This window comes from Vigna unguiculata, chromosome 5, assembly GCF_004118075.2.
Source record: "Vigna unguiculata cultivar IT97K-499-35 chromosome 5, ASM411807v1, whole genome shotgun sequence".
NCBI classification, from domain to species: domain Eukaryota; kingdom Viridiplantae; phylum Streptophyta; class Magnoliopsida; order Fabales; family Fabaceae; genus Vigna; species Vigna unguiculata.
In genome coordinates, this window is record NC_040283.1 from 12,136,493 (window position 1) to 12,164,409 (window position 27,917).

The 27,917-nt window shown below is 31.7% G+C and overlaps 4 protein-coding genes across 7 annotated transcripts; all 4 read right to left on the reverse strand.

Annotated features, from left to right (window-relative positions):
* Positions 1-8,470: 8,470 nt before the first annotated feature.
* On the reverse strand, positions 8,471-10,193 carry LOC114185830 (tropinone reductase homolog). The gene is made up of 5 exons (XM_028073762.1): positions 9,965-10,193; positions 9,651-9,858; positions 9,209-9,425; positions 9,000-9,112; positions 8,471-8,803 (listed from the first exon to the last, which is right to left on the reverse strand). Exons 1-5 carry the CDS (start codon positions 10,054-10,056, stop codon positions 8,636-8,638), a joined length of 798 nt encoding a protein of 265 aa, XP_027929563.1. The 5' UTR covers positions 10,057-10,193; the 3' UTR covers positions 8,471-8,635.
* Positions 10,194-11,945: 1,752 nt separating this feature from the next.
* Positions 11,946-13,934, reverse strand: LOC114184109 (tropinone reductase homolog). 2 transcript variants are annotated; one of them, XM_028071354.1, is made up of 5 exons: positions 13,737-13,902; positions 13,448-13,655; positions 12,928-13,144; positions 12,728-12,840; positions 11,946-12,283 (listed from the first exon to the last, which is right to left on the reverse strand). In XM_028071354.1, exons 1-5 carry the CDS (start codon positions 13,802-13,804, stop codon positions 12,113-12,115), a joined length of 777 nt encoding a protein of 258 aa, XP_027927155.1. In that variant the 5' UTR covers positions 13,805-13,902; the 3' UTR covers positions 11,946-12,112. The 2 variants fall into 2 exon arrangements, with proteins under 2 accessions (XP_027927155.1, XP_027927154.1); XM_028071353.1 differs by having other exon boundaries at positions 11,950-12,283; positions 13,751-13,934.
* Positions 13,935-20,383: 6,449 nt separating this feature from the next.
* On the reverse strand, positions 20,384-22,174 carry LOC114184110 (tropinone reductase homolog). 3 transcript variants are annotated; one of them, XM_028071355.1, is made up of 5 exons: positions 21,998-22,174; positions 21,770-21,902; positions 21,170-21,386; positions 20,970-21,082; positions 20,384-20,707 (listed from the first exon to the last, which is right to left on the reverse strand). In XM_028071355.1, the coding sequence occupies exons 1-5, from the start codon at positions 22,087-22,089 to the stop codon at positions 20,537-20,539; spliced, it is 726 nt and encodes a 241-aa protein (XP_027927156.1). In that variant the 5' UTR covers positions 22,090-22,174; the 3' UTR covers positions 20,384-20,536. The 3 variants fall into 3 exon arrangements, with proteins under 3 accessions (XP_027927156.1, XP_027927158.1, XP_027927157.1); XM_028071357.1 differs by having other exon boundaries at positions 21,170-21,346; positions 21,835-21,902; positions 21,998-22,173; XM_028071356.1 differs by having other exon boundaries at positions 21,984-22,136.
* Positions 22,175-25,221: 3,047 nt separating this feature from the next.
* On the reverse strand, positions 25,222-27,044 carry LOC114184261 (tropinone reductase homolog At5g06060-like). Its single transcript, XM_028071551.1, has 5 exons — positions 26,807-27,044; positions 26,504-26,711; positions 25,948-26,164; positions 25,748-25,860; positions 25,222-25,474 (listed from the first exon to the last, which is right to left on the reverse strand). Exons 1-5 carry the CDS (start codon positions 26,896-26,898, stop codon positions 25,304-25,306), a joined length of 801 nt encoding a protein of 266 aa, XP_027927352.1. The 5' UTR covers positions 26,899-27,044; the 3' UTR covers positions 25,222-25,303.
* Positions 27,045-27,917: the final 873 nt, after the last annotated feature.

Genomic DNA, 27,917 nt, shown 5'->3' on the forward strand with positions numbered 1-27,917 from the left:
TTGGAAGACAGCGTATCAATTACAAGGTAATAGCGGGCGCCACGTCGGATGATGACGTGGAGATTGGAACACGTGGCTCGATCAGGACCGCACCTGCAGATTGCATAGCCTGAGGCCCTGGTATGGTGTAGAAGTTTCTGGAAAACGGAGTGGACCACTGCGTCGCTTTCGAGGTGCATGATTGAGTGACGCGTGTCTTGTTGCGCATAAGTATTTGTATTTTATTGTTGGTCAAGTAATGATATTTTATTTTTGAAATGATCTGTGTCTAAATATTAATTAATTAACGGAATATGATTAATTGACATTTAGGAATGTTCCAGAAGTTATTTGAAATTTGAAAAAGAATAGGTAGGTTGGACCTAATGCACGGACAGGAAACAGCCACGTACATCTTTCATGTGCCAAATCTTTCTTTATTTTTTTCTTAAACCACATTATATTTGCATGATTGTTTTTCCCCTCTTATTAAAATTTATAATAAATTATAATCTTAATATAATTATTTAAATTTATCGTCAAATATTAAAAAATTTATTTTAACGAAAATATATTAAAACCACATTCAGGATAATATTATATATATATATATATATATATATATATATATACTATAAATAAATTTTAAAAATTGTACATCATCTACATCTTCTGTTTTCTTCAACATTTTTATATGTCTAAGAACATAGTAAAATTGTACATCATAGTAAAATCAATTATGTCAAGAACATGGTCAAATTAATTAGTTTTCATTTAATATTTTTTCTACAAGTAACTAAGTTGATTATGCTAATTTAAGAAAATAATTTATCTCACTTATAAGATTAAATTTAGGATAAAATTGTTAGTTGATGATGACATATATTTAATGGAGATGCTTAAAAAGTAAACACATGTTTTGGTGAAAGTGTAAAAGGAAGGAGGTTTCGTAGGTGACGGTTACGTGTTTAGTAAGTGTATCAAATCGTATAAGTAATATAGTGGATAAGTCCATATATCGTATCCCACAAGAATTAATGTGGTTTAAATTAATTTGTGAGTTACTGATTAAGGATGATAAAAACAATATTTTTGGTTTAGATAAAAAATAAATTCATAATTGAATGTAAAGGTTAAACAAAAAATTGGTATAGTGAAAACAAATAACTTGATTGAGGAAAATATAAGATAAAACTTCACGGGGATTGGGTTGCATGATTTCATTCAAAGTAAAAAACAACAAACAATATATTCCTTGTTTTGTCTCTAACACTCACATCATTTGTAACATGTATCGATTTCGGTGCAAACTAGCCATTTTTACTATTACATTTGCATTAATGACCATATGTTGATATTTAAAATGACTACTAACCACATCTATGTCTAGCATGTGAAATCAATAATTGTTTTATCCAACTCAAGTTTCCTAAACTATCTTTCAGATCAGCCTGTACTCCCACATATGCACCATATCTAGAACATGCAATTAGAGATCATAATATAGGTTTCTAAACTATCTTTCGGATCAGTATGGACTCTCGCATGTGCAAAATTCATAGACTATGTAGTTAAAAACAAAAATAAAACATAAGAGATTATGGTAAATGATTATATTGAATGAAGAATTCATAGAGAATTAATAATACATTACACCCAACCCCCATGAATGAGGGAGTTAACTATTCCTAGACATATTGAAATGATGGAATTTAATTCCTATAACCTTCAGAATGTCCTTCTACCTTCAAGTATATAGATATCAAGTTTCTTTCTCTTTAAGTGTATTTTGACTCACTGGGCGAATTAAGCATGATTCGTTAGGCGAATGGCACGAATTTGATTTGGGCTTGCAACTTTGGACTTGATTTTTTCCTGGAATTCCCTATTGGACTTATCTTTTTAATCTTCCCAAACTCCATATTTTTAAATTATATTCAGTTATTCTAAATTGAACTTGAGTAACTAGCTTTGTGGATAACTGATATTGTTGATAATTTTTTACTAGTCAATATTCCACTTATTTTGTTGATAATATTCTCAATTCTTTGAGATTTCCACTTATTTGCATAATATAACCCAAATGTTTATCTCTTCCACTTTTATTGAATAAAACCTGAAATATCACATAAAATCCAAAAATAAAATAACAATAAAATATAAAAATAAAAATAATAAAAATAAAAACATGATAATGCCAATTATTAGTGATGATTATGCTTTATGTGTGCAGGGCTGGGATTTTCCTTGAGAGTGTCATCATTCATGTGGAGGTGCAGATTATGGTTGGGTTGGATTGCATGTTGTGGTCAATACTTTCCACAATTTAGAGTGTGCTGGTTTGAGGGATATGTGTTTCTTCTTCGAGATTTCATATCCCTTGAGGTTGCTTACAAGATCATGATTTGGGAAAGTTATCTTCTTTGAAATCCTCTGTAACATCCCTAATGAATATTACGAAAATTTAATAATAAAATCCAAGATAAAATAAAGAACGCATTTAATAAAACTATTTCCCAAAAACACGGGAAATTTAAAACTTTAATATAACTGTCATAAACCAGGAGTCCATACTCATAAAACTGAAATAAAAATTAAATGGCTCCTGAAATGATTACATAATTATCTCAAACTAAAATATTAAATATATATACAAAAATCCCAAGCTAGCCCCCGCTCCGAGTCTATGCCGTCTCCTGGCTCATCTGTCAAATCATCTGCTCCCGGATAACGAGTTATCCGATCATCGTCACACACACAGAGAAAGGGTGAGCTATGCATAATATCTAAAACTGATACACAAGAATATAAATATGTTTTCCCCAACCTAAATAACATAATTAAAATTCTCATACTTTTCAAATCACCCAACCACGACCTCATAATCCTTCATGAGTCATATGCATGAACTAGGTCTTGGGACTTCCCTGTGCTCCCACGAAACTAACTCATTCGTGGTCCAACCCTATGAGCCTATCCCGCTCATAGTCCTGCCCTACAGACTCCTCGCTTGTAGTAAAAACATCCAAGCCTCATACTTGGACCCTGACACGCACGCAATCACCATATTATGGACTCCTCGCCCAATAGTAGCCGGCGGAAACATAACAGTTCCTTGCCCATCATGCGCCCGACACATGCAATCACCATACTAAGGACTCCTCGCCCATTAGTAGCCGATGGGAACTCAACCAGTTCCATGCCCATCATGTGTCCAACCACCGAGCACATCCCAGACCCCTATTGGACTTAGTCCTTCAAGCCCACACACTACCACACATGCATATACTTAAGAAAAGTAATCATTTCACACACACAAGATCATACAACCATGAGAAATTCACATAAACTCGCTTAAGCCAGAGCCTCTCGGCCAAGCTAAGCCCTCTGCTTCGCTTAGGCTAGTTCACCTCGCTTGGGCTAGCTTAAAACAGCCACAACCTCACGTTATCTCGGTTAGGCGAGATCCCCTCGCCTGGGCGAGCCACACATTCGCCTAAAACCACACCTAAACCTCGCCTAGACGAGTATTCAACCACACACACAAGAAAACACTTCGAGGACTCGCTTAGACGAGCCACTCTCGCCTAGGCGAGAGTGTTAGTCGCTCAAAGCTCCAAAACATCTCGCCTGGGCGAGATATCACGCTCAAACTCTCATGTTCTCCCCGCGACCTCGTTTAGGTGAGTGCCTTTCGCTTGAGCGAGAGACCATGTCGCTCAAACCTCTCCTTGGTCGCCTAGGCGAGAACCACGAACCAGAACTCAAGGTGAGACTCTGTAACTCTCGCTTAGGCGAGATGGACCCGCTTGGGCGAGACGTGCAGGGTTTCGAGTCTGTTCACGTACACACTTCGCCAAAATCATACCAAAACACTAATCAAACATTACCAACACAATGTAGTGGCACAAGTACATCAAAATCATGCTTAATAATTGAATTTTCATCCCATTTGAATACCAACTCATTACTTCCCAAAAGAACTACGCGAAAACCCCAAACCCACATCCAACTTACGTGATATATCAAAGAATTTGCATAGCACCAAGAGTACTCAATTACTCAATCACAATACCCCTAAAAGCATACCAGATACAAATCCCAATTGAGCACACCACACAAAAATACAAACCCCTAACTTGGACTTCTTGATTCAATTTGGGGAAAGAAAATGCTCCTTTGTTGCCCACTCTTTTGTTCCAATACCCTCTCAATTCAACCTTCAATTCTCTTCCCTCACCCTCAAAACTCGTGCGTGCTCCTCTAAAAGAGGCCTTGTCCATTCCTCTCTTTTTTACCTTTGCCCTTTCAACTCCACTCTAAGGTAGAATTAGTAAAAATATAGCCCACTTTATGCCCCCCAACAAGGTTTGAACCCGTGGCCTCCCACACATAAGAACAAAGCATAACCACTATGCCAAATCACATTTTGTGATACACTCCAATCAATGTAAGTTTACAATACCAATTCCATATTCATACATATTATTAAAAATCAACAATAAAATAACACACATAATTGGCATACATAGGACTCGAACCCAAGTCTTCTCACACAAACAAAGTACTCTCAACCATTTGAGTTAGTACTTTTCCATGTCATATTAAACAATAAATAATGGCATAAAGGTGCTTTCTACCCGTATTTATTTATTAATTAATTATTTAATTAATTAATTTTCTCGGGTCTTACATCCTCTTCAAATATGTAGGCACAAAAACGTACATTTGTCCATGTTCTTAATAATGTGTTTGATATTTCTTTACCACAATTACCACCTTGCATCAAGGGAGATATAGTCTCAGTGCAAATTGTTGAGAAAGTTTATTTAGCTGGTTTGGAGGAGTACAAAAATCATTTGCATGGACGTATTTTGTTAACAAAAGAGGATAAACATCTAACGCATTTAGATTTTTGAGAGAAGCTTGATGTGGTCTGAAAACATTTAGGTCAATGGAAAACAATTCCTCTTGGCAAAGGATTTTAGTTGTCAGAATTTGTAATTTGTCTCTTGGAATCCTTCGTGTTTTTTCTTGGACTAAATATTTTGTCCCGGCTTCTATGAAGCTCACCAAAACTCAATGTTGAATGCACATACATGACATTCCTTTGAAATATTGTCAGTCAAAGGCGATGTTTTCAATTGTGTGTGGCATTAGCACAATCTTATCTTTAGATTATTACACTAATAATAAGTCTCGAGGTGTATTTATCCGTATCTTGGTTGATGTTGATTTGCTATTTGATTTTCCTAATGAAATTTTCGTGGAAAGGCCAAAATTTGTGTGTATTGCTGACGTGGAGTGTACAAAATTGTCTTTTTTGTTCAAATTGTAGATAATTACAACAAGATGCCAATGCAAGTGAAAGAATAATGACTCTCTAGGTTCAATTTTAAAGCCCATGTAGCCTTTTGTGGAGCTCGTGGTGGAGCCTATTAGGGAGCCTATGGTTAAGCCTGTGGAGGATCCTACTATGGTTTAATCTCTTTGGTACCGTTTGTTGTTCAGTCACACCCTAAGCCAAATCATGATAAAGTTTGTGTTATGCATGGATCTTTTATTGTTAAGAATCTAAATGTTTTTACTAGTGCACTAAAAAAATGATATTTAGTGGGAGTTATTTTTTGGAGGTTATAAACCCCTCCACAAATTAACATGATTTAAGGTGGTCTCTCACAAAGTTTCAGGTTATTGCAGAAGCTTTGCCTGAGTCAGCTAGGACCTCTGACGATGGACTCTATAAAACAATTGATTCTTATCTTAAGGTAATCGATTCCTTCTCCAAAAGGAAAATAGAACAAGTTTTCCATTTTTATCGTAATTAACTAATGTGTGATTCTAAACTACCTGGGATGCACCATATTTGTGTAAAACTACAAGGTAAATTTGAATTGTAACTTAAGAGTATCATACTAAATATGGTTATTATTTTCCATCAATCAGTGAGCAATATCTATATACATTGGTTTGGAAAACTGCATTTCGAAATTAGCAATACAAGTAAAAATGTTGAGTAGTTTAGATTCACATGTGACTATAATGTCTACTTATGCAATTCTTTATACCCTTGAACAAAATTAACAAGCACATCTAACTGTAACTAAGCATGAAAGAAAGTGACTCTTTCGTGTAATGGATTGTCAAAAACTGTCTATTGATGCTTGCATGTATCCTACACAAAATGAAAGGCTTCCATTGAGGCTAGTGGTGCAAATTTTATTCTCTGAACAAGTACAAATAAGCAATGCACTATCCAACAGTTCTCTAAAATAAGGTTTTGAGTATCATTCCCAACCAATGATTCCAAACCGGAAAACACTTTTAGAAGGGATACCATAATCATTCCAAGAAGGGTGGGCAACATCTAAGAAAGACATCAACACATTCAAGTTTGAGCTTGAGACTATGAAAACCAAGTACTTGGAGCTTCAAAATTACTTGGAAAATCTGTAGAAACAGTTTGATAAGCTGCTAAAGCAGAAGCATACTTTTGCATGGACCAGTGGAAAATAATGATATTTCACCTCAACTTCCATCATCATAAGAACATAACAGAAAGACAACAACTAGAAAGTGGAGAAACTTAATATCCTTAGAGATAAGAAACTCTCAATTGCATTGGATTGGAACTTATACCACTCATGTTTCAATTTGTGTTCTACACTTTATTCCCTTTTTTTACCATATTTAATTCATTCATTCTTTCTATTAGATAACAAGAATTTGTGGCTTTTTTTTGTTTAATTTTTCCCCTTTTCTAATAAATCTCTATGAAATTCAAACTACATTGTAATTTGTCGCAAGATCCCATCATAGTTTTCATTTGCAAGTTCTTTCACAAGACATATATTTTATGTTGATGGTAGCTTCATTGTGAATGACCTCCATATATTCTAGCTATAGTTTTCATTTTTTTTGTGTTAAGTTAGTTACACACTTTGATTATTCAGTGTGAATTATCTCCTACCATTGTATAAATTGGAAATATTAAGAAAGAATTATAGTCTTTATGTTCACTTTAATTTGTTGTCTTATTGTTTTCTTTTTATTCTTGCAAATCACACTTATGTCATTGATTAAAAGTTTCTCATGTTTTTGTCACAATTAAAGTGTTTGAAGGAAGTTTGCAGATAAATATTATTTGACACAAAAGTATAAGCACTTCAAATGATGACATACATTACTATGTACAAGAGTTTCTAATAACTAACAAATTATTGTATTTAGGATATTAGAAATAGCACAAACAAAATAAAGTAGTAAATCCACAAAATAAATAATACAAATTAAGGTTTTAAATTCATGTAAGAAAATAGTTGCAAATAAATGAGGTTTCAAACCTTCACAAAATAATAGTCACAAATAGGAGATATTAAAACCCTCCACATAAAAACCTTTACGGTATACATTAGATACCAGATGTCGCTGTAAACCTCCACAAAAAAGCTGTGACGAACATATCTGTAGAGATTTAAAAAAACCCCACAAATTAATTTGTAGAGGGTAACAACCCCCACAACTTGAGATAAAAACCTTCGCAGAATAACTTTTTCTTTGTAATGGTGGTAGTATGCCAGTGGATTATGATTCATTGACTGATATGTCTCCTTTGGAAGATGTAGTTTGCAATGTTTACAACATCTCAATTTATTTCATAGTAAAATTGAAATTAGCTTTTAAATAGACTAACATGATTGATGAATGGGATGATTCTAATACTGAAAAAGGTGATGAGCTAGTTCAAACTACAAAAAAACCTGGTAGGAGTAGATCAAAGAAAGTTAATACTAAACCTACCGAATTCAAGGACTTTAAAAAACAATGATGAGTTTTAACAATTTTTTGGATGTGAAAGAGTTAGTCAATGATAAATCTCATATGCTTATTACTAAGCCATTAGGGGTTACATTTGTTTACTATTTTTCATTGATAAATTTCCTTATTTTTACATATAATAAATATTTTAGTCAATGTGTACAATGTAATTTTATCATGAATTTGGTATAGTCTCCATATATTTTTTTCTTTTTTTTAATAAATTTTTCATATAATGAAATTGATATTTATGATGAAGAGATAACATAACTTTGATGGGCTATGAAATACAATAATTATTTGATAGGAAGTGTAAAACCTCACAAAAAATCTCATTTTTATTCAAAACAGTTATACTATTCATGTAAACTATTTAACAAAAATTCTAACGCTTAACTTTCTAAATTTTTCTCATTTACTTTTTTTTTGTAATGATCCTTTTCTACTTTCTCAACTTTTTTCTTTTTTTTTCCTTGTTTTTATTATTGAAATTAATTAATTTCACAATTTACCCTTTTTTTGTTTATTTTTTCTGATATGCAATTAAGACCTAAATTTACAATACTCCCTGTACATTCAAGTTTATATCTAGTGATTAGAAATATGCAAGAAGAGCCGGAATAAATAATGACCAAGGTAAAAAGTTTAAACAACACAAAGAAACCAAATAAAGCAACTCTGTATGAAATTAGCTTCAATTTTAAAATAAGAAGTTTATGAGACATATAATAACACTTGAAATATAAGTAATTCCCAGTTCAGACAAACCAAGTTGCTCAGAGATGTTCTTGTTCTGGGCATTAATTAATTAATTTTATTTTGGTTATAAAAAAAAAAATTAAAGTATTGAACCCCCATCCACTGTTAAAATTTGTCCAGTGATGTATGAAGCTGCTGGAAGGCAAAGGAAAGCAACCATTGGTGATATGTCCTTAGGTTCTCCAATGCGACCAGCTGGTGATAGAGACATCAAATCCTCCACGTTCTTATTCACATCAGCAGTTTCCTATCACAACAACAATCCATGATTTTGAGTTTGAAATCCAACCCATTTAATAATTTTTTCATCAGTATGATTTTTGATAAATTTCTGTAAAGTTTCTCAATCTTTAATAAATGTTCAAAACTAAATAAATCATACATGCTTATTTTAGTTTTGTTTCAAACAATGTAGTTCTGAACAGCAAAGAATGCATACATACCATGAGAGAATCCAGGAGTTCTGTTTTAACACATCCAGGTGCCACAGCATTTGCACGAATATTATCCTTTGCCCATTCCAATGCTATGTTCTTGGTGAATTGATTCAAAGCTCCTGAACAAAGTTATGTTTGCATGTTGATTATCTTCTGCAACTCCAATTTATCATGGTGCCTTATAATGACAGGGATATAAAGATATGGAAAAGTACCTTTGGAGGCTGCATAAGCAGTACAAAGAGGAAAAGCTTTCAGACCAGAAATAGAGGATATGAATACTATGTTGCCGCACCCAGATGCTTTCAGAAGTGGGTGTGCTAGTTGACATAGATGGAAACATGCCTCAAAATTTGTACCCATTATTACTGCAACATCTTCTGCAGTATAATCTAAATGGCTCTTAGTTGAAGCTGTTCCTGCGTTGTTTATCTGTAAAAACAATTCACCAAAGTCTAGTCATGTAACCAAGTCTAGTTATCGGCAGTATTTCTCTCCCTCTCCTTTCCATACCCAAATATACTTTCCTTATCAGACTACAAGTGTGAGTTTGTATAACCTCGGATAACTCAAATATCCTCCAAAAAAGTTTTGAGATACTTAAAGTTAAATGTAAAATTTTGTTAAGAAATTAATCTGAACAGGAGAATCATATACCAGAATGTTGAGCTTTCCCTGAAAAATGGTTGCGACATTTTTCATTAAATTTTGACGTTGGTCCTGGAATTGTACATCGCACACCGACCCTGTTATGCGAAGTCCTTTGTTATTCCATTCTTCTAAGCACCGATCAATATCTTGTTGTTTACGGGCACATACATGCACAACTGCCCCAAATTCTGCTAACTCTTCTGCAATTGCATGGCTAATTCACAATATTGAACACAAATACAATAATAAGAATAACAGAGAAAGAAATTAGATTAACACAGGAAGGATTTAACTAAAGAACATTTGAGAATGGAACAAACCCTATGCCACGGGTTCCTCCTGTGACCAGAGCTGTCATGCCATGGAGTGACCATCTCTTGTCTTTGAAGGAACTCAACTTTGTTTCTGCCATTTTTCTCTGCTTATCAGAATCCTTCTGACTCAGAAGTTAGTGCTTGTCCTTTTGTTTCTAAGATACACAGAATGTAGATAGATAATGTGCTTAAATGAGTGGAAGAAATACAACAATTATTTTATACACACAGAGAAGCTTTGATTGGTTGTGATAGGTATTCTAGGAACTTCGATTTTGTAAACACAGATGATATAACTTGTTATAATTTGTTAGAAATTGAAACTAAAAAAGTAGTCTAAGTTTTAGATTAAATAAAAATAAAATGTTGATTAAGCACGTGCTGATTTTTCTTTTGGGTTAAAGGTGGTATTAATATCTTATGAATTGAAATCGTATCACTGATTTTAATAATGTCGCTCGATTTGTCAGGGAACTTTGGAGAAAAAAACATATAAATGTATGTCCTTTTCTTTGGTACAGTGGTACCAGATAATAGTATTGAAATATCACTTTTCGTGTTTGGTGGTGTTCAGGGGACCATCATGTGGAATAAGAACGCTGCGATGCAATGAGTGAAATTTTCCATCCAATTACTGTCGTGACCTGAGTAATTTTGTGGTGGAGAATTGAGTTTATGTGCAGCTCGTATACGGAATGGGGATAGAGGATGATTCTTTTCAATAACATGAAAGGAAAAAGTAACTTTCAAACCATCAATTTCCAAATTACTATTATTTGACATTAATTCTTTTTAATAAAATATTAATTTATATGAGTATTAAATAGTAGTATTGATGTCAAATTATACCTAATTCAATATATAAAAAACTTTTAATTTCCTTTTTTTTGAATTAGTTTTTTAATTTATATATAACTTAGTTTAATGCTCGCAGAAATTCATTTGTTTCTTTGTTATTTTCCTTTTTCTTCTAAACAGGGGTTTCTGATCAAATAAAGCATATTCAGTTTGTTAATATCAATAATTGTTTACATAAATCGAAATATTGTGTCATAGTTAAAATTTAATCGGTTAAATATGTTTTTGGTACCTCAAGTTTTAGTAAATTTTGAAATTAGTCCATTTTCAAAATTTTATACCATTTTTTAGGCTTTTATTTTTAGAAATGCGTAGATTTAATCCTTCTTACCAAATTTTGTTAAGTTTATTTGACATTTTAACCGCATTTTATAATAATATTTGAGTTAACATTGAAACTAAAATGTGTCAAACAGTATAAATAATTCAAATACTATCATGAAATGCACTTGAAACGTTAGATAAACTTACTTAACAAAATTTGGTTAAAAGAAGTAAATTTACGCATTATTTAAGATAAAAGACTAAACTGGTAAAAATTTTTGAAGAAAGATTAATTTCAAATTTCACTTACACTTGAGGGACGAAAAACATTGAGGGACGAAAAACATATTTAATCCAGATTTAAAAATAGATAAAGTATTTATGTAAACCAGTTACTCAACCTCCAATCGCTGTTACTTGAGGAATCATCGCCATGACTCATTTGCTTTTACACTCTTTTTTTTCTTTTCTTCTCTTTTTCTCTCTCGCGTACTTCTTCTCATATATACTTTTTCCTGTTACAACTTCTCCAATTCTTTCCTTTTTAAACTTCTCATTGTTTTTCATTTCATTTCTTATTATTTTCCAGAACAAATACTCCCGTATAGAATTTAATTTGTACTAAGTGGTTTTTTCATTATACTATCTTTCAATTCCTTTTTTATCATATTGTGAGCATTTGAATGTTCACTAGTTTTTTTAGTTGAATTTTTTTTATAACTTTTTTGAACATCTTCTCTTCTACCTTTAATTTGCATGGACACCAGACAACAATATAACAGGAAGTGGGGCTAAACATTAGTGGGAAGACAACAGAAATTTAGCAACAAAAGAAGCAAACTAAAGTAATATATATACTCGTTTGAAGTTAACTTGAAATTGATAAACTGAAATTTATAATGAAATAGATAACACTTAAAATATTCTACTTCAAACAATACCAATAATGATTAGTTTAGGAGCTTCTGACAAACCAAGTTGATGCGGATATTTGTCTTTGTGACAGTTATTTATTTTATTTTAAATCACAGATTAAATTATGAAACCTCCATCTATTGTTAAAATTTGTCCAGTGATGTATGAAGCAACCGGAAGGCAAAGGAAAACAACCATGGCTGATATGTCCTTAGGTTCTCCGATGCGACCAGCCGGTGTTTGAGAAATCATAGCTTCAACAATTTTCTTCCCTTCATCAATAGATTCCTGTATAGCAATAGCAATGCACACAGATATTGGTCATGGTTGCTAAATTAACCACGAAAATTATAGTATTTATAAATCTGAATAAAAAATATTCACTAGTTTATATCAGTTATTGATTTGTTTTATTGGAATGAGTTAAACACAAAATCTGAGTGCTAAGAGAAATTTCGCTGAAAGTAGTAAGCTTTCACATTATATGATGAAACTAACTTGTTAGGAAAATTTAAGTCTTACTTTTAAGTCCCACATTTACTATAAAGGAATAACTACAACACTATATAAGGATAAAGACCCATAAACCTATTATTTTAATCTTTTAGGTTAAGAGTGGCGTTAATGTCTTATATAGTTAGATTCAGATCTAGTTGGTATTGTATCTTCTGAGCAAAACCTCCTCTATAAACCCAAGATAATTAATTTTTAGGAATCCAGAAGTTTACATACCGTTATAGAATCCAGAAGTTCGGTCCTAACAAATCCAGGTGCTACAGAATTTGCACGAATGTTATCCTTTGCCCATTCCAATGCCACGTTCTTGGTGAATTGATTCATAGCTCCTGAATTAAATTTATATACAGATATTCATTATCTTCTGAAACTCCAATTTGCTTTCAAGTTAAAAGGATTGAAAGAGGGAAAAATACCTTTAGAAGAAGCATAGGCAGAAATATAAGGCAAAGCTTTAAGACCTGAAATGGAGGATATGAATACTATGCTCCCATATCCAGATGCTTTGAGAAGGGGATGTGCTAGTTGACATAGGTGGAAACTAGACTCAAAATTAGTTCCCATTATTCTGCTCACATCTTCTGCAGTATAATCTATGAGGTTCTTAGGTGGGCATGTTCCAGCATTGTTTATCTACACAAAATCATTTACCAAGTAATTCGAGATTGGGGAAACTGAAACCAGAAAAGGCAAAAGAGAATTGAGGTACCATATATCTTAATATAAATTATTTTTATCCCTCTGAACATGCATTAGCAGTACTCAGTAAGTAGTTGCTTCTATACCAAAGTTTTGTTATTAGAAATACTATTCTCATACTATCATGAATTATGCAGACAGAAGTTTCAATAATGTCATGATATATGTTGTGCATATTATGCAGAAACATACTGATATAAAATTGTTAAAATTTAAACTAAAAGGGTCATATCATACCAGAATGTTGAGTTTTCCGTCAAAGATGGAAGCAACATTTTTCATTAAATTTTCGCGTTGGTCACGGAATAGTACATCACATTGCGAACCAGTTACACGAAATCCTTTTCTTTTCCATTTTTCTAAGCATTTCTCAATATCTTGCTGATTACGAGCACATATATGCACAGATGCTCCAAATTCTGCTAGTTCTTCGGCTATAGCGTATCTAAATGTGGCAACAGAATCAAAAATTGAAGTAGAAGTAACAGAGAAAAGAATGTTAAAACAAGAATGTAGCAGACATTACAGAAGTGAACAAACCCTATGCCTCGGGTGGCTCCTGTAACTAGAGCTGTCATGCCATGGAGTGACCATTTTTGGTCTTTGAAGCCGCTCAACTTTGTTTCTGACATTTCTCTGCTTACTGGTTTGTGATATGCTTCAAACACAAAATAAGTTTTGATTGATTTGCTTGTCAATTTGAAGGATATTGTTTTGGTTTCTCTTTTCCGGAAATAATTCAACAGTTTTAGTGGTTCTCGAATGTGAAAGAGAAATTTTGTTTCTAAATTCCTAGGAAATTGAAATAAGTTTCATTTTATTACAGAAAGAAATTATAGTCCAAACAAAGGGGGAAGATGCTAATATGACTGTCACAAAAGCTCAAAACCTGTCACAGTCAGCAAGTTGTTTAATTTAGGTTTCCTTTGTTGGCCGTCCACGTCATGTTTTCTGTTAATACCACCATTTACAAGTAAAACTTTCATCATATCCTAATTAACACTTTTTTTATCAGCATACCCAATTTTTAAGATTATTGATGATAAAATAAAATATCACAAATACATCTCAATGATCTCATCAATTTGTCCATATGACTGTGGATGGTAACAAGAACTCAATACTAAAGTAATCCATTATTTCTTGAACAAGTGTTTCCACAATGCATCCATGAATATTCGATCTTCATTAGAAATGATTAATTTAGGAAACCAGTGGATTTCACATTTAACATATCTACCACAACAATGATTTCACATTTATCATGATCATAATATACATCATCATGCATATCATACATCAATCATATATCTCAACACATATAATCAATCACACATATTATACATCAAATTCACATTTCCTCGTTGATTAAGAGAGGTTATCTTCCTTGGATGACCTGATTTCTCTCAACTGAGAATAAACTTCCTCACTTAAAATGACATTACATTGCTTGAATAAGATACATTCGTATAACATAACTGAATTTGTCATTTCCTCGCTTAAATGTCAAACCCCACTCTTAAGAGTCCATTGCTTGAGTGTCCACGAAATGGCTGAGCACTCTAAGATATCTATATGATTCTCCAAGAATTTTAGAACCTATTGAATGATATTCTTCCAAAGGAGAAAGAGTGACACTAACCTCTCCCTCACTGAAGCTATACTCATTTGTGATAAACACTTTCTCAAGCATCCATACTATTGTCTGAGTACTAATAAATACTTATTTGTGATAAATGTTCATTCTTCCTTTCACTTTCTAAGATGATTTTTAAGGACAAAACCGTGTTGAAGCATACGTTCCAAAGTGGACAATACCTCAGATGTATGGTGATTGAAAATGACTCTATCATCAAACTTGAGATCAGAACATTGATGCCTACAGTGGGCTGATAAATGAACCATCAGTCTCTTAAGCCCTCCATTGGGGATGATCCGTCATTTTCCTGGACCTCGACTAGGGGCTTATGTTCCTATTGCACCCAATAGTCTCACATCACTTAAAAGTCGAGATCAAAGGCTTTAAATACTTATTCCTCCTTCCATCCTCTGAGACGCCTTTTAAGAATAAAATAATGATGGAGTCCATGCTCCAAAAGCGGATAATACCTCATATGTATGGTGATTGATAGTGATTCTATCATCTAACTTAAGATTGGAACATTAGCACCTCAAATAGAGTAAAAGAGAAAAGAATATTTAAACCGCTTTATACCTTAACTTCTAAGTTGAGACTATTAAGCACGTTAGTAACATTATTATTGCACACCACTTTGAACGGTAAGATGGGTGAAATGTCGCTTGATTGATATCGAGCCCACGAGTATCCATTTTAAAAAATAAAGAACAAAACCAAAGATCATATATATATATATATATATATATATATATATATATATATAGAAGAAGGAATCAAGACACACAATTTATACTGGTTCGATTCAAGGCGAATCTACATCCAGTCGTCTCCTAAGCAACACACTAAGGAGGATTCCACTAAACAGAAAGGATCCAAGAATTACAAGTACACCTATGTAATTCTAACCCCCAAAACCCAAGAATTTGATTCAACAATCAAGAACTCCCCCTAGGAGCAATGCATCCACACAATTGCACCTAGGTTCACACTTCAAACACTGAAGCAACTATAATAAAAAATACAGAAAACAAAACAAGAAACGAATACACCTAAGCTGTGCAGATTTGACTTGATGCTCCTTGAATCAAGCAAGATCCATCATGGTAGAATCAACCATCAATTCTTCTTGGATCTGTACTTGAGTTATCTTGCAGAATCTTCTGAAACTTTGTGTCTCTTAGATGGCTCTATCTCAGATGAAAACTGCGTGATCTTTCTAATTTTCCAGACCCAAAACAGATTCCAAAAACAACCTTTATACAAAGGTTTTTGCTGTCACTAATTCGATTAGCAATTTACCTAATCGATTGTCGTGAGTATATTTTCACTTACTTTGTACCATACTCACAGCTAATCCATTAGTTAAAAAACTAATCATATGCAGAATTACACAGCAGGCCTGAAATACATTTGATAAAGAGAAACTATTTGCCTAATGCATATCCTAACTGGACCAAGCTATGTTTTATCCTAGATCAGTAGACATCATCAAAACTGTTCTTCATTTATGGGTGAAAGGCTCCCCCTTCCAACAATATATATATATATATATATATATATATATATATATATATATATATATATATGCTTATGTGCATCAAATATGTTATTTACATTATTTTCAAACTCCCATTAAGTAATACCAACATATATGCTTTATATTATCACAAATCACGATTACAGAGTTAAAGATATACATACAACAGTCTCACATCACTTAGAAGTTGAGATCAAAGACTTTAAATACTTATTCCTCCTTCCATCCTCTGAGACGCCTTTTAAGAACAAAATAATGATGGAGCTCATGCTCCAAAAACGGATAATACCTCATATGTATGGTGATTGGTAGTGATTTTATCATCGAACTTAAAATTGGAACATTAGCACCTCAAACACAATAAAGGAGTAAAGAATACTTAAATCACTTTAGACTTCAACTTTTAAGTTGAGACTATTAAGCACGTTAGTAATATTATTATTGCACACCACTTTGAACGATAAGATGGATGAAATGTCGCTTGATTGATATCGAGTCCATGAGTATCATTTTAAAAATAAAGAACAAAACCAAAAATAATATATATATATATATATATATATATATATATATATATATATATATATATATATATATATATATTCTTATGTGCATCAAATTCGTTATTTACGATATTTTCAAACTCCCATCAATTTATACCACCATATATACTTTATATTATCACAAATCAAGATTACAGAAGCAAAGATATACATACAACACCTTTTTATATATATTATAGGTTGTAAAGTAATAATAACATAAGTTTACTAATAGTTATAATCTTTTAATTATTCTTTTATAATATAGAGATATACGTATTATTTACAAATATATATTGCAATTTATATAATCAAAAAAGGATTTTCAATTTTAATCACAAAAAAATTATTAGCAAATGTCAAATGCTATGTACATCGGGGACAACATTGGGGTCATCGACAATTTCAAGGACAGAATACCTGCATAAGTAGACGATCAATACGACGAACGCATAGATGATTCAATCGATACTATGAAAAAAAATTAAAACTCAGTGGAGAAGCCAAAGCACAGACAGCTTTATAAAAATAAAAAAGATAAATTTAAATCATGTTAAAACAGTTACCAATATATAGATAGTTTTTTAATACATCAATCTAGCTTTGACGCATAGTATTTTGCATAAACATTAACTAATAAATTTTCAACTTTCTTGAATATCTTCTCTTTTACCTTTAATTTGCATGCACAGCAGACAACAACATAACAGGAAGTTTATAAACCTGTTCCCATTGCTTATTTTCTGTACACAAACATATCAAATGACATTTAATATGTGTGCATTCCACGCTTGTAGTAAACAATATATCATTAAAATCATTTTGGTTTCAATTTTTCTTTTGTTTTTCAAGTTTTTTTTTTTAATAAATGTTTGTGTAGGGGTTGGCCGATACCATCCTGGCCAAGGAGGTGGAATTGGCCGGTATCATCCCGGCCCAACCAAGACGTACAAAAGGCCGACACCATCCCGGTCCAATTGGTAGACGTTTAATGATGACCTCTTTGCACAGCAGCCCAACAAAGCGCGATTGGGACATTGGCAAGACAAGAAGGCCGAGAACATCCTGACCCAATTGGCTGTGTATATCTCGGCCCAATAAGGCTATGGATGGAAAATGGAACTACTTTGTAGAGGTGCAGAGAAGCAACGCGTAGTCTTATTAAATAAGGGAAGAGTTGATGTTTGGCGAAATACAGACGAACAAATCTCATAATGGAAAGAACTGATCTTTGACAAAAGTATAGATAGAGATGGCAAATAAATCCGTTCCCGTGGGTATTGCCCGAACCCGTCCCCGTTTTGACGGAGAATCCCCGCATTGACTGGGTATGGGTATGGGGAATTTCCGACTTTTTCAATTGGGTATGGGGATGGTTATGGGGTCCGTCATCATTTAAATTATTAAAATATTCACAATTAATCAAGTAATCATATATATATATATATATATATATATATTTAATTTTTATTTCTTCTAGTTATTTGGTTTTTCATGAAACTTATTCGCATTTCTAATATATTTTTCATCTTATCATAACATTTATGTAATTATGTTAAAATGATGTATGTCAATTAAAAATTTTTTATGTCTCATATTTGAATATTTCTATTATTTTTTAATATTTTTATTTATTGTATATTTTCTTTTCACATGAGTATGTTTAATACTCTCAATTTAAGTGTTTAATAGCATAAACCTTTTATTTACTAGGTAATATAAAAAAATTATTTACTTATTTTTATTAATTTTTGTTTCATTTGAAAAACTCTTTTGTTTCGCTAAATCAATTATTTCTCAACCATTGAGTATATATGTTGATATTTGAAAAGTATTTTTAGATGTCTAAGGTATTTTTCATCTTATCATACCCTTAATTATACATTTGTTTTCCTTTGTGCGATTTCTTTCAATAGTTTCTCAAATTGTTTCTAAGACATATATTTGTTAATTTTTTAATATTTTTATTTGTTGTTTATTTTCATCATGTAGAATACTATTTCAGTATATTCTATCTAATTATTTTTTATTTTCTAACTCATTATATCAATTATACTGTAATTTTTCACTATAATTGTATAAATAACTTTTATTTACTACAATATCAAAATTTAATGTATTATCACCATGAATATATTGAAGTTGCCATGAATATTTTTTATCACCATCCAACATATATTGAAGTTCAAAAGATATAATATCCATCTTAAAATTTTATTATTATGTTTATTATTTGTTATTTGCGTCATTTTGATTAAGTGATGTATTATCACTTTTATTAGTGTATAAAAAAAGAGATTCATTAGAATTTAAAAAATTGAAGTAAACAAACATTTAAAATATATTTTAATTTGAATATTGTTTTCCTTTAAATTTTTTTAAAAATATTTTTAAATTTTATCAACTAGGTTTCATTAATGTTTGCAGTTTGCAAATTTAATAAATGTTTTAGTTCTCATGAAATTTTATTTGGTATTCTAATTTAAAATGTAAACAATTATAATTTATTTTAAAGTATTTGATATAGAAGAAACAATCATCCTCCTAATATTCAATATTTGATAATATTATGTTTCCTTTAACGTAATTTTTTATTATTTTATAAAAATTAATTAAAATTTATATTAAAGTAGTAAGAAAACGAGTACGGGTATGGGTACAAGATTATACCCGTTACCCGGCGGGATGAGGAAGAGATAAAACTTTGATACCCGTTGGGTTTGGGTATGGAGATGAGAATGAATTTTTTTTATGAGATAGCGAAACCCATCCTCACCCGCCCCGTTGCCATCCCTAAGTACAGACGAACAAATCTCAAAATGGAAAGAACTGATCTTTAACAAAAGTACATACGAACAAATCTCATAATGGAAAGAGGTGATCTTTAACAAAAGTACATACGAACAAATCTCATAATGGAAAGAGGTGATCTTTAACAAAGGCACAAAAGCGTTCAAAAAGAAAGAGTTGATCTTTGACAAAATGTAGACACACACTCTCAGTCAATAAGGAAAGTACTGACGCGTACACCGTACAACCTTAGTCGGATAGGGAAAGAATTGATCCTTGAATACAAGTCCGTTAAGAAATTAGTATAAATTAAGACCTGGTGAACACGTAAAGATATGCTTTTCTCACTTTACTACATATACGACATATAGAATCACTATTTGACTTGAGCGTCGGAGTGCCTGCAGGTACCCCACCCTCGGAGTTCATACGACAGGCAGATCTATGAGGAGTTCGGAGAGGAGCAGAAGAAGGATGGACACAGAAGATTTTTGAGATCGTTTGGTTCCGTACTAAAATAGTGTCGACATCATGTACAAGTAATATATATATATATATATATATATATATATATATATATATATATATATATATATATATATATATATATATATATATATATATATATATATATATATATATACCCGTTTGAAGTTAACTTGAAATTGATAAACTTGAACTTCATAATGAAATAGATAACACTTTAAATATTCTACTTCAAACACTACCAATAATGATTAGTTTAGGAGTTTTGACAAACCAAGTTGATGCGGAGATTTGTCTTTGGGACAGTTATTTATTTTATTTTAAATAACAGATTAAATTATGTAACCTCCATCTACAGCTAAAATTTGTCCAGTGATGTATGAAGCAACCGGAAGGCAAAGAAAAGCAACCATGGCTGAGATGTCCTTAGGTTCTCCAATGCGACCAGCCGGTGTTTGAGAAATCATAGCTTCAACAATTTTCTTCCCTTCATCAATAGATTCCTGTAACAATAACAATAGCAATGCACATAGATATTTGGTCATGGTTGCTAAATTAACCACGCAAATTATAGTATTTATAAATCTGAATAAAGAATATTCTCTGGTTTTATATCAATTATTGATTTGTTTTATTGGAATGAGTTAAACACAAAATCTGAGTGCTAAGATAGAAATTTCGCTGAAAGTAGTAAGCTTTTTCAGTTAAGATTAGTCACCGATTGATAAAACTAACCAATTTTCGGGAATCCAGAAGTTTACGTACCGTTATAGAATCCAGAAGTTCGGTCTCAACAAATCCAGGTGCGACAGAATTTGCACGAATATTATCCTTTGCCCATTCCAATGCTACGTTCTTGGTGAATTGATTCATAGCTCCTGAATTATATTTATATACAGATATTCATTATCTTCTGAAACACCAATTTGCTTTGAAGTTAAAAGGATTCAAAGAGGGAAAAATACCTTTAGAGGAAGCATAGGCAGAAATATAAGGCGAAGCTTTAAGACTTGCAATGGAGGATATGAATACTATGCTCCCATATCCAGATGCTTTGAGAAGGGGATGTGCTAGTTGACATAGGTGGAAACTAGACTCAAAATTAGTTCCCATTATTCTGCTCACATCTTCTGCAGTATAATCTATGAGGTTCTTAGGTGGGCATGTTCCAGCATTGTTTATCTACACAAAAATCATTTACCAAGTAATTCGAGATTGGGGAAACTGAAACCAGAAAAGGCAAAAGAGAATTGAGGTACCATATATCTTAATATAAAGTATTTTTATCCCTCTGAACATGCATTAGCAGTACTCAGTAAGTAGTTGCTTCTATACCAAAGTTTTGTTATTAGAAATACTATTCTCATACTATCATGAATTATGCATACAGAAGTTTCTCAAATGAATAATGTCATGATATATGTTGTGCATATTATACACACATACTGCATAAAATTGTTAAAATTTAATCTAAGAGGGTCATATCATTCCAGAATGTTGAGTTTTCCGTCAAAGATGGAAGCAACATTTTTCATTAAATTTTCGCGTTGGTCAGGGAATAGTACATCACATTGCGATCCAGTTACACGAAATCCTTTTCTTTTCCATTCTTCTAAGCATTTCTCAATACCTTGCTGATTACGAGCACATATATGCACAGATGCTCCAAATTCTGCTAGTTCTTCAGCTATAGCGTATCTAAATGTGGCAACAGAATAAAAAATTGAAGTAGCAGTAACAGAGAAAAGAATGTTAAAATAAAAATGTAGCAGACATTACAGAAGTGAACAAACCCTATGCCTCGGGTGCCTCCTGTAACTAGAGCTGTCATACCATGAAGTGACCATTTTTGGTCTTTGAAGCCGTTCAACTTTGTTTCTGCCATTTCTCTGCTTACGGGTTTGTGATATGCTTCAAACACAAAATAAGTTTTGATTGATTTGCTTGTCAATTTGAAGGATATTGTTTTGGTTTTGCTTGTCAACAGTTTGAGTGGTTCTCGAATGTGAAAGAGAAATTTTGTTTCTAAATTCGTAGGAAATTGAAATAAGTTTTATTTTATTACTGAAAGAAATTATAGTCCAAACAAAGGGGGAAGATGCTAATATGACTGTCACAAAAGTTCAAAACCTGTCACGGTCAGCAAGTTGTTTAATTTAGGTTTCCTTTGTTGGCCGTCCATGTCATGTTTTCTGTTAATACCACCATTTACATGTAAAACTTGTTCATTATATCCTAATTAACACCTTTCACTTTCATACTCGGTATTATGATTGTTGAATTGTATTAGATTTCATAAATATTTGGGTCAAAAGTATAAATACAGAGGTACAAAAAGTTAAATTTTCAATTAATTAACTTTACTAAAATTACAATTCCCCAATTATCTGATAAAATATTTGTGAAATTATCTGTAAACATTTTATAAAACTATCAGATTTTCTCTATTATAGTATCTAACATTTTATATCATGAAAAGTTTTTCAAATCGTTTTTATCACTCGTATTTAATCTCTCATTTTAAAATTATCTTATTTTATTTTATATCTATATAAAAGTATGAAAATATGTTCCAAAAAGAATGGCATTATAATTTTCCAGTACTCTAATTTGAAAGAAAACTAATGGGGCATCTTGTTCACAAAAATATTGCTAATAGATTACATGCTATATACTTTCAACCTACTTTATAACCTTTACGATGATTTCTCCTTGATAAAAAGATAGCATAAATATTATATATTATGGTTTGAAATCATTGAAAATTAAAATGTGAGTCTTATATGTGAGTTGGACATGTCCCATTGACATTATTATTTCTTTATATCTTAACTATTGTGAAGTCACCTACTTGTCTTTGTATCTCATGCTTTTTATTATCAGCATACCCAATTTTTAAGATTATTGATGATAAAATGAAATATCACAAATACATCTCAATGATCTTATTAAGGTGCTCAATTTGTCCATATGACTGAGGATGGTAATAAGAACTCAATACTAAAGTAATCCATTATTTCTTGAACAAGTGTTTCCACAATGCATCCATGGATATTCGATTTTCATTAGAAACAATAAATTTAGGAAACCAATGGATCTGACAATGTTTAAAATAAAATTTTAACATATCTACCATAACAATGACTTCACATTTATCATGATCATAGTATACATACATCATTATGCATACCATACATTAATCATATATCTCAACACATATAATCAATCACACATATTATACATCAAATTCATATTCCCTCATTGATTAAGAGATGTTATCTTCCTTGGGTGACCTGATTTCTCTCAACTGAGAATAAACTTCCTCACTTAAAATGAGATTACATTGCTTGAATAAGATACATTCGTATAGCATAATTGAATTTTTCTTTTCCTCACTTAAGTGTCAAATCCCACTCTTAAGAGGACATTGCTTGAGTGTCCACGCAATGGCTGAGTACTCTAAGGTATCTATATGATTCTCCAAAAATTTTAGAACTTATTGAATGATATTCTTCCAAAGGAGAAAGAGTGACCTAACCTCTCCCTCACTGAAGCTATACTCATTTGTGATAAACACTTCTTAAGCATCCAAATTATTCTGAGTACTAATAAATACTTATTTGCGATAAATACTCATTCTTCCTTTCACTTTCTAAGACGTCTTTTAAGGACAAAACCGTGGTGAAACATACGTTCCAAAGTGGACAATACCTCATATGTATGGTGATTGACAATGATTCTATCATCAAACTTGATATCAAAACATTGATGCCTACCATGGGCTGATAACTGAACCATCGGTCCCTTAAGCCCTCCATTGGGAATGATTCATCATTTTCTTCGACCTCGACTGGGGACTTATGTTTCTACTGCACCCAATAGTGTCACATCACTTAGAAGTCGAGATCAAAGACTTTAAATACTTATTCCTCCTTCCATCCTCCAAGACGCTTTTTAAGGACAAAATAATGATAGATTTCATGCTCTAAAAGCGAATAATACTTCGAATAATACCTTGTATGTGCATCAAATTCATTATTTACATTATTTTCAAACTCCCATTAAGTTATACCAACATATATATACTTTATATTATCAAAAATCAAGATCACAGTCAAAGATATACATACACTTTTTTAAATATATTATAGGTTGTAAAGTAATAATAACATAAGTTTACTAATAGTTATAATCTTTTAATTATTCTTTTATAATATAGAGATATACGTATTATTTACACATATATATTGCCCTTTATATAATAAAAAATGGATTTTCAATTTTAAATCACAAAAAAATTATTAGCAAATGTCAAATGGTATGTACATCGGGGACAACAGTGGGGTCATCGACAAACGCATAGATGATTCAATCAATACGACGATCAATACGACAAATACATATATAGACAACATGATTGATCAATACGACGAACGCATAGATGATTCAATCAATACTATGAAAAAGAATTAAAACTCAGTGGACAAGCCGAAGCACAGACAGCTTTATAAAAATAGAAAAAGATAAATTTAAATCATGTTAAAACAGTTACCAATATATAGATAGTTTTTTAATACATCAATCTAGCTTTGACGCATAGTATTTTGCATAAACATTAACTAATAAATTTTCAACTTTCTTGAATATCTTCTCTTTTACCTTTAATTTGCATGCACAGCAGACAACAACATAACAGGAAGTTTACAAACCTGTTCCCATTGCTTATTTTCTGTACACAAACATTTAAAAAAATGACATTTAGTATGTTTGCATTCCACGCTTGTAGTAAGCAATATATCATTAAATTCATTTTGGTTTCCAATTTTTTCTTTTGTTTTTCAAGTTTTTATTTTTAATAAATATCTGGTTAAGTTACAGGCGGATATTAAGAACAGGCAAGAGTGGTCTAAACATTAGTGTCAATACCGATAAATATATATATATATATATATATATATATATATATATATATATATATATATATATATATATATATATATATATATATATAAACCACTCATAAAGTGAAAGATACGAGTACAACAGTGGAAGTCATAGTATATTTTTCTTTTATTTTATAATGGAAATAAATTTTTTCATTAGATTATGTAACCCCCATCAACAGTTATAATTTGTCCAGTGATGTATGAGGCAGCCGGAAGGCAAAGGAAAGCAACTATTGCAGATATGTCCTCAGGTTCTCCAATGTGACCAGCCGGTGTTTTAGATATAATACCTTCAACAACTTTAACACCTTCGTCTCCAGATCCCTGTAACAAAACCAATACACACGGATATTCGGCATGCTTGAAAAATTAAGTAGGAAAATTATGTACTATTTATAAATATAAATAAAGAATATTTACCAAGTTTATATCAATCATTATTTTGTTTTCAAGCAATGAGTTAAACACAAAAATGTGAGTGCTAAGAGAAATTTCACTGAAAGTAGTAAGCTTTTCTGTAACCAATTGATAAAACTAATACACACTTTGCACCAATTTTCAGGAATGTATAAGCTTAATATAACACAGCATACATACTGCTACAGAATCCGAAAGTGCAGTCTTAATACATCCAGGTGCTACACAATTTGCCCGAATATTATCCTTTGCCCATTCCAATGCCACGTTCTTGGTGAATTGATTCATAGCTCCTGAATTATATTTATATACATATATTCATTATCTTCTGAAACTCCAATTTACTTTCAAGTTAAAAGAATTCAAAGAGGGAAAAATACCTTTAGAGGAAGCATAGGCAGAAATATAAGGCAAAGCTTTAAGACCTGCAATGGAGGATATGAATACTATGTTTCCATATCCAGATGCTTTGTGAAGGGGATGTGCTAGTTGACATAGGTGGAAACTAGACTCAAAATTAATTCCCATTACTCTGCTTACATCTTCTGCAGTATAATCTACGAGGTTCTTAGGTGAACATGTTCCAGCATTGTTTATCTACACAAAACCATTTACGGAGTAATTCAAGCCAGGGGAAATTGAAACTGGAAAAAGAAAAAGTAAATTGAAGTACCATCCATCATGAAATTTACAAGACTGAAAGCCTTGAATATTTGAAAGAAATCTAGATATAAATTATTTTCATCCCTCTAAACATGCATTAACAGTACTCAGTATAGTTGCTTCCATACCAAAGTTTTGTAATTAGAAATACTATTCTCATGCTATCATGAATTATGCAGACAGAAGTTTCTCAAATGAATAATGTCATTGATATATGTTCTGCATGTTATGCAGACACATACTGCTATAAAATTTTATCCAAGAGGGTCATACCAGAATGTTAAGTTTTCCTTCAAAGATTGAAGAAACATTTTTCATCAAATTTTCGCGTTGGTCACGGAATAGTACATCACATGGCGACCCTGTTATACGAAATCCTTTTCTTTTCCATTCGTCTAAGCATTTGTCAATATCTTGCTGGTTACGAGCACATATATGCACAGATGCTCCAAATTCTGCTAGTTCTTCAGCTATAGCGTATCTAAATGTGGCAACAGAATCAAAAATTGAAGTAGAAGTAACAGAGAAAAGAATGTTAAAACAAGAATGTAGCAGACATTATAGAAGTGAACAAACCCTATGCCTCGGGTGCCTCCTGTAACTAGAGCTGTCATGCCATGGAGTGACCATTTTTGGTCTTTGAAGCAACTCAACTTTGTTTCTGCCATTTCTATGCTTACTAGTTTGGTTGGGATATGCTTCAAAGAAAATAATTAAGTTTTAATTAATTTGCTTGTCAATTTGAAGGTGTTGTCTTGATTTTGTCTTTTCCGGAAATAATTCGATTTGTTTTAGTGGTTCTCCACTGTGAAAGAGAAATTTTGGTTCCAAAATCATATGAAATGAAAATAAGTTTTATTTGACTACAGACAGATATTATAGTCCAAACAAAGGGGGAAGATGCTTATACAACTGTCATAAGAGCTCAAAACCTGTCATAGTCAGCAAGTTTTTTAATTTAGGATTCCTTTGATGGCTGTAAATGTCATGTTTTGTTGTTAGTTTCTACCACCTTTCACTGTCATACTTGGTATTATGATTGTTGAATTTTATATAATTTCATAAATCATTGGAACAAAAGTATAAATACAAAGATACAAAAAGTTAAATCTCCAATTAAGTAACTTTACTAAAAGTATAAGTCCCTAATTATCTGATTAAATGTTTGTGAAATTATCTGTAAACATATTATAAAACCATTAGGTATTCTCTTTTAGTATCTAATAGATTTTGTGTCATCAAAAGTTTCTCAAATCGTTCTTATAAGTTGTATTCAATATTTTAAAATTAATCTTATATTATTTCATATCTATATAAAAATATGATATTATAATTTTCCAATACTCTAATTTGAAAGGGAACTAGAATTGAGCATCTGTTCTCAAAATCTTGCTAACAGATTACATGCTATATACTTTCAACCTACTTTATAACCTTCCCGTTGATTTCTCCTTATTAGAAACAGCAGAAGGTAAAACGTGAAGAGAAAAAGTATTTTTTATTTCAGTAACAATACAATAATATATATATATATATATATATATATATATATATATAAATATTTACACTGGACACCAGGTGAGTCACCATATTGACCTATAAAATGATAGTTAGCGTATTCTAGAATGTTATAATTAAACAGAATACACATATAAGAATTATATTCTAATAGTCCTCCTCAAACACA

Bases quoted from the DNA above. Each gene is read 5' to 3' on its own strand.
- LOC114184109 (XM_028071353.1), bottom strand. From the start codon at position 13,842: ATGTCAGAAACAAAGTTGAGCGGCTTCAAAGACCAAAAATGGTCACTC. The intron at 12,841-12,927 runs GTATTTTTCCCT...AATTTAATTCAG, and splicing joins TGCCTATGCTTCTTCTAAAG to GAGCTATGAATCAATTCACC. The intron at 12,284-12,727 runs GTATGTAAACTT...ATTGCTATACAG, and splicing joins AACTTCTGGATTCTATAACG to GAATCTATTGATGAAGGGAA.
- LOC114185830 (XM_028073762.1), bottom strand. From the start codon at position 10,056: ATGGCAGAAACAAAGTTGAGTTCCTTCAAAGACAAGAGATGGTCACTC. The intron at 9,859-9,964 runs GTTTGTTCCATT...ATTGTGAATTAG, and splicing joins GGAGGAACCCGTGGCATAGG to CCATGCAATTGCAGAAGAGT. The intron at 8,804-8,999 runs GTATGTATGCAT...TTGTTGTGATAG, and splicing joins AACTCCTGGATTCTCTCATG to GAAACTGCTGATGTGAATAA.
- LOC114184261 (XM_028071551.1), bottom strand. From the start codon at position 26,898: ATGGCAGAAACAAAGTTGAGTTGCTTCAAAGACCAAAAATGGTCACTC. The intron at 26,165-26,503 runs GTATGACCCTCT...GGTTTTGTGTAG, and splicing joins AAGGAAAACTTAACATTCTG to ATAAACAATGCTGGAACATG. The intron at 25,475-25,747 runs GTATGTATGCTG...GTTTTGTTACAG, and splicing joins CACTTTCGGATTCTGTAGCA to GGATCTGGAGACGAAGGTGT.
- LOC114184110 (XM_028071355.1), bottom strand. From the start codon at position 22,089: ATGGCAGAAACAAAGTTGAACGGCTTCAAAGACCAAAAATGGTCACTT. The intron at 21,083-21,169 runs GTATTTTTCCCT...AATATAATTCAG, and splicing joins TGCCTATGCTTCCTCTAAAG to GAGCTATGAATCAATTCACC. The intron at 20,708-20,969 runs GTACGTAAACTT...TTATTGTTACAG, and splicing joins AACTTCTGGATTCTATAACG to GAATCTATTGATGAAGGGAA.